The following is a 6480-nucleotide window of genomic DNA, read 5'->3' as shown; positions in this document are numbered from 1 at the left end:
CGGGCAGATATTTTCCAAACGGCAGCAAAGCAGGGGTTAAAACGATAAATATCGTTCAGGCAGGACAAAAAAAAAAGTTTTAAAACGATAAATTTCGTTCAAAAGGTCTGCACTATTTTAACCTTTAAAACGATAAATATCGTTTTAAACATATATCGGGCAGAAAGGGGCGCCATTTTTTGTCCGGCGCCATTTTTAACTAGACGCGTTTTGAATATCCCTGCTTGTCCCCTCAACATAAGGTGAGGTGGGGACAGGGGCTCAGAGAAAATACTAATCATAGCCCAAGCAACTGCCTAGGTTGTCTAATGGGTGATTTGGCTATGGGCTGGGGGCAGTAAGAGCAGGGGGCGTAATTTCATGTCACTGTGCTGGATGTGGGTAATGTATGATGCTGCCACTGCTCTTCGCCACAATACCAGGCCCCCTGAGCCCCCAGGTAGCCCCCCACCCCCGCCAGTTCACGTCAAAGGTCTATTGTTACACTTCTGATTAAGAATCCATTGAAGGAATCTTTGATTGTTTTTGAACTGTAATAGTTTGGCTCATAGACGGTATTATGTTTTGTGTGTCCTATGCTCCCTGAATGTTAGTATCTTGTTTACCTGCTGCCATGCCTGTGTGCTCATTAACAAAATATATACCAATAATGGGATTAAAAAGTAGAAGAAGTGAAAGAAGGTCAGTTGAATCTTTAATCAACTGTGTAAATGGCTCTGGTGTTGTAGGAGGATGAAGGAACTATGCATGGGCCCATCATTTCATTAAGTTGTCTCAGTGCTGTTTAAGCTTTCTTGTTTCGCGCTTTCGGGCATACGCCAAGTGAGACAGTCGGACACGGTAAGTCGGTTGTACGGTGCAGACTTGGCTCTCCTTAGCGTCATTCCTTCTGTTCCTGCCCTGCTGTTAAATATCTGTGGACTGTCCGTCAAGGTGGGTCGCTCGGGAATCTGGAGGGGAACGTGGCATCTCATCATGTCCCTGTAGGTCGTTACTCCAGGGCAGGAGGCCGAGGTTGCCCGATTCAGCCGTGGAACCAGGAGTTGAGGAACATTCACCGGCTCATCGTCGAGTCTCCAGAAGTCTGTCCGGTAAGTGCTGAGAGGGGGTCTTTGTCTGCTCAGCTGCTCCTCCAGGGGCTTCCAGTATATAAAGTTGTAGGACTCTCTGTGCTGAAGAAGCTTCTTCTTGCCCAAACCCTTAGCAATGAAAAATAACACTTTGGTCACAGGTAATATTATAAAGAATACAACCTACTTCAAGTCCTGCTTGTATGCCGTTCAGCAACATTCTCCAATTTATTACTATACAGTTAAGGTGGCTACACACCATACAATTTTTTAAATATCTGTTCAATTTAAGAATTGCAATTAATTTTTCTGACTGATTGTAACATTTCAAAAATATGACCAATGTACCACACACCTATGTTCAATTTTTCCCCCAATTATGATAAAAATGATTGGAAACTCTGACAAAATTGCTAGGGTGTGCATATTAATAAATTGACAATCTAACACACACCATACAATCTTTAGAAAGATTGAAGAAAAAAATCTGGCATTCCGGATCGATTAAAATCGAAGAAAACGGGAAATCCGATCGGATTTTTAAGTCTAATGAAAAAAAAAGCTTTCGATTTTTTCGAGAGATCCGATCGTTTTTATCGAATTACCGTAAAATCGGATCATTTTATTGTATCGTGTGTGGCCACCTTTAGGCATACTGACATTTTCCACTGTACTTTCTCGAATACCTGGAATAATTTGCTGGAAAATATACAAGCAACAGCTTTCATGCTTAGACTTTGTGTATGCTAAATGGCTACAATATGGTACTGTGTATTATTTCTTTGTGCATGTTCAGTTGCTGGAATTTACCAGTAAGTAGACCTATATTTTAATGTAAACAGTTGCCAATGTCTGTAAAGCCTCCTTCTAGCTCTACTTTGTTGTAATATAACAATATTTACTCATTAAGGCCGGTTCAGACGGACAGCAGCCGACATTTGTCCTTGTCACTTAGTGCCGGTGTTTGTTCCAACATTTCAGCATACATTGACAAAATAGCATACATTTAAAGTGATATTGTCCTTTTTAGTAGAATCAGTGTGCCCTTGCCCGCTCGCTTCGTTCGCTGGAATGCGGGCTCGGTCTTCGCTTCCCTCGGACAACTTTTTATTCTAACTCTATGTCCATCCGCATTGAGATGAATGGAAGCGTTCATCTCAATGTGCTTGCCGTTGATTGCGCAAGCGCCGTGGTCATTTGAAGTTTCCAAGATAAAGCCTGTAACTTGTAGTATCGGCAGCATTTGTGGTCCCTTTTCCCCCTAGGGCAGAGGAGGCACACTTTTTCAGCTAGCAAGCTACTTTAACAATTATGAATTGAAAATGATCTACCAGGAAGAATCTGCCTACAGATGCTTGCTACAACTGCTGCACATGCACATCACTGAGCTGCGCCCTGAGGCTGGAGCCTCTCTCGCCTCTGCCTCGGCCCGACCCTGGCGGGAGGTGTGGGATCTAACCAAAAGCTAATGGGTCACACTCGAACGTCGAGACCCAGGGAGTTTCTTCTCAATAACGCTCCACTCGCCGTTTTGCAGAGGGAGGGAACAAACTGTTATACTGGGCTGAGCACATCTGACTCTCTATACGGGGGTGGGGGGGGGGGGCGGCACATCTGACAGTCTAAACTTAGGGGGAGGAGGCAAATCTGACTACCTATAGAGGGGCACATATGACTATACAGGGGGGCTTATCTGGCTATCTAAACTAGGGGCCTTACATCTAGCAACCTATATGGGGGGGGGGGGGGAGGGACACATCCGGCTACTTGTAATATCTACATTACCTTGTGTGATTTTATTTAACATTCTTAGCGGCAACCACGAGTTCAGTTCGGGGTGGAAAAAAAAATGCCATGAGCAGTATCCCCGAGCTGAACTCGTGGTGGCCGCCAGGAGGTCTTTGCAGAGCAATGCCCGCAGCAGGTGTTTTAACTCACCTCCCGGGGGATTCCGCCGTTGGCCGCCATTCTTCTTCCTCTCCTCCGAGGCTCTGCTCTCCCCTGGTGAGATCGCCGGCAATCTCACTATAGGGTTACAGCACCACCCGGAGGACGTAGGGAAAACTGCAGCGCTGGAACCCAGCGAGGTGAGTGAGTGCTGGGCTGCAGCAGAACATCCTGGCAACATGATTTTTTTCCAGGTTTTAGGATCTAAAAGCATTGAAAAAAACTGCACTGCTTTTAGATCCTAAAATCCGGAAAGAATCATAACGCCAAGGGGGTTAATAAGAAAAGGAAAATAAGAAAAGGGTGTGTGGCTTAAAGGGTGTGGCCAGTGTTAAAGAGAATCTGTACTCTAAAATTCTTACAATAAAAAGCACACCATTCTATTCATTATGTTCTCCTGGGTCCCTCTGTGCTGTTTCTGCCACTCCCTGCTGCAATCCTGGCTTGTAATTTTAGGCAGTGTTTACAAACAAAAGACATGGCTGTTACCAGCTTGTGATAGACTGAGAGGAGCTCACTCTGTGACTCATAAAAAGCTGCAGGGGGCGTGGAGAGGGTGTGTATAGCTTCTATCCTATCACAAATAGAGCTGCACATTCCAGCCTGAGTGCCTGAGCCCGACAAAGACGACAGAAGAGAGAAGATTAGATTATATAACAGAGATAACACAGCCACTGTGCAACTAGGAAAGGCTGCAGTAATCCAGACCACATTAGAACAGGTATAGGAACTTATAGGATAGAAGAAATAAGGCTGAACATTTTGTTACAGAGTCTCTTTAAGGGGCAGAGATTAGGGCACCAAAGCTTATGTACCTATAGGCTCCTGAGCTGTAAATCCAGCCCTGGATGTAAGTGCTCGTTTATGGAGAATTTAGGCTGGTTAGTCAGTGATATCTGTGGAAGTGTTCCTCAAACAAACCTCTCTAGCGCTAGTTCAGCACAGCTCAGGATAAAACATCAGTGCTGCGCTTTTCTCCTGTAGGACTCACCCCGGTAATTAGGAACCAGCAACCACCATATATTCCCCATGTGTGACTGGTCTGATGTTCTTACAGCAGTGATTCAGCAAGCATACTGTCTACACTGACAGGGGCGCCCTCTTCCTGCTACAAGCCTGCAGGGGGCACACTATCAGGAACTCATGACAGATGGGGAACAGAAATATAAGAAAGCTTCAAGGATGCCACCGCTATACTTAATGCTAACATGTCATTAATTCTGGCCCCTCCCAGTAAAACACAGCACCGTTCCTCAGTAAAAATATATACCCCACGGTTATTTCTATTTACAGTAACAAAACCGCCCATGACTGAGAAGCCTTTCTTTTCCGGGAGATCCTCATTACGGTAATTATCATCGCATCTAATGACTTCCATGGAGAAAGTCGCAGTTATCTGCAGCTCTCTAATTATCACAGCGCCTGAAATCACAGCCGACACCTCCAGCTCTGAGCAGAGAGGAATAACTGCGGGAGTATCTCTGTATTCAGATGTTCCATATTCTGCTCTCTGCGGGGAGCCTGGAGGAAGTATTAGCAATATATCTTTCTTCTCGCTCTTCCTTTGCTGCTCCTCTCTGTCAAGCTCTTCATTGGCTGCCAATTAACCAGAGGGTCCAGTTCAAACTCTTCTTGATCCCCTGTACATCTGCACACTAGTTTCCAGATACCAACCCAACTTCAGTTCTACACATGACCTTCTTTTGTCCTCGTCTAGAATCACCTCTTCACATTCACGTATACAAGATTTCACACGTGCTTCACCCCTCCTCTGGAATCTCCTGCCACAACACCTCCTTCACTCTCCAACCTTTGATATTTTTAAGAGCTCCTTCAAAACTCACTTCTTCCAACACATGCTCTACCTTAGGCCATCCCCCCTTTGACATCTGGCCAAGTTGTACTCCTACTAGGTAATCTAAAGACACACGGGGCCATATGCAATTCATTTTTTTTTACCTGAGTTTTCTCCTGATATTTTTACAACTTGTACATAAAATGCATTTTAAATTACCAGAAAGCAAGAACATGCTAAAAATAATACTGATAGTAGTTTTTCAACTACTTTTTGGTACTTCTTAACCACTTGACCACTGAGGGGTTTTACCCCTTGAACACCAGAGCAATTTTCACCTTTCAGCGCTTCTTCCATTCATTCGTCTATAACTTTATTATTACTTATCACAATGAAATGAACTATATCTTGGTTTTTTTCGCCACCAATTAGGCTTTCTTTAGGTGGGACATTATGGCAAGAATTATTTTATTCTAAATGTGTTTTAATGGGTAAATAGGAAAAAATGTGGGAAAAAATTATTATTTTTCAGTTTTCGGCTATTATAGTTTTTAAATAATGCATGCTACTGTAATTAAAACCCATGAAATGTATTTGCCCCTTTGTCCCGGTTATAAAACCGTTTAAATTATGTCCCTATCACAATGTTTGGCGCCAATATTTTATTTGGAAATAATGGTGCATTTTTTTCAGTTTTGCGTCCATCCCTAATTACAAGCCCATAGTTTATAAAGTAACAGTGTTATACCCTCTTGACATAAATATTTAAAAAGTTCAGTCCCTAAGGTAACTATTTATGTTTTTTTTATTGTATATATATATTTTTTTTAATTACAAAAAAAAAAAAGACTGGGGAGTGTGGGAGGTAATGAGTTAATTTATTGTGGGAAACTAATGTATTTGTAAATGTAAAATGCTTTAGGGTGTAGTTTTACTATTTGGCCACAAGATGGCCACAGTGAGTTTGTTTACATGCGACCTGTAAGGACGCTTACAGGAAGCAGTAGGAGGCTGGGAAAATCACAATGATCGCGCTGTTTCTAATAGAAGCAGCGGATCATTGCGGGGGCTTAGATCAACAAACGGTAATGGATTTTCCCGTTCATTGATCTCCGGGCGAGCGGGCAGCGGCGTGCACAAGCGGTGGGAGCGCGGACAGCGGCGGTAGCGCGGAAGGTATGGATTTCTCCGTCCCTTGGTTTTTTAGGGGGGTAAAAAGGGACGGAGAAATTCGTACCGCAGGGGGTAAAGTGGTTAAATTACAATATGCTGAAAAGGTATTAAAAATACAATATGAAAAAGTATCTCCTAGGAGAAAACTTAGGAGAAAATGTTAATTGCATATGGGCCCTGGAGTTTTCTCCTTTGTGAAATATTCAGACTTGCCAATAAAATGCATTTTAAACCACCAGCAAGCAAACAAATACTCAAAATAGTTTTGATAGTACTTTTCACCTACTTTTCCCATTGCAAAGTACTAAAACGTTATTATAAATCGAAGATGAACATTTTTCTCCTAGGAGAAAAAGTGAATTGCATCTGGGCCATGGCCTGTAGGTATGAATATTGTATACTACCCCTCTCCTATTGTTTTGGATTGTGAGCTTGCAAGGGCAGGGCTCTCTCACCCTTTTGTGTCTGGGAATTTTTTACACATTTTATTCATTA

General features: G+C 43.0%; 1 protein-coding gene across 3 annotated transcripts in view; it reads right to left on the bottom strand.

The window, feature by feature from the left end:
- Nucleotides 1-677: 677 nt before the first annotated feature.
- CIMIP7 (ciliary microtubule inner protein 7) overlaps nt 678-6480 on the bottom strand; it is a 76645-nt gene continuing 70842 nt past the window's right edge. For all 3 annotated transcript variants that reach the window (XM_068251516.1, XM_068251515.1, XM_068251514.1), the window contains exon 5: nt 678-1199. In XM_068251516.1, coding sequence (XP_068107617.1) covers nt 765-1199 — 435 coding nt within the window. In that variant the 3' untranslated portion in view covers nt 678-764. The remainder of the gene's footprint in view (nt 1200-6480) is intronic.

Source organism: Hyperolius riggenbachi, chromosome 9 (genome assembly GCF_040937935.1).
Source record: "Hyperolius riggenbachi isolate aHypRig1 chromosome 9, aHypRig1.pri, whole genome shotgun sequence".
Lineage (NCBI taxonomy): Eukaryota > Metazoa > Chordata > Amphibia > Anura > Hyperoliidae > Hyperolius > Hyperolius riggenbachi.
Note: the sequence above shows the minus strand (reverse complement) of the source record. Positions and strands in the feature narration are given on the sequence as shown.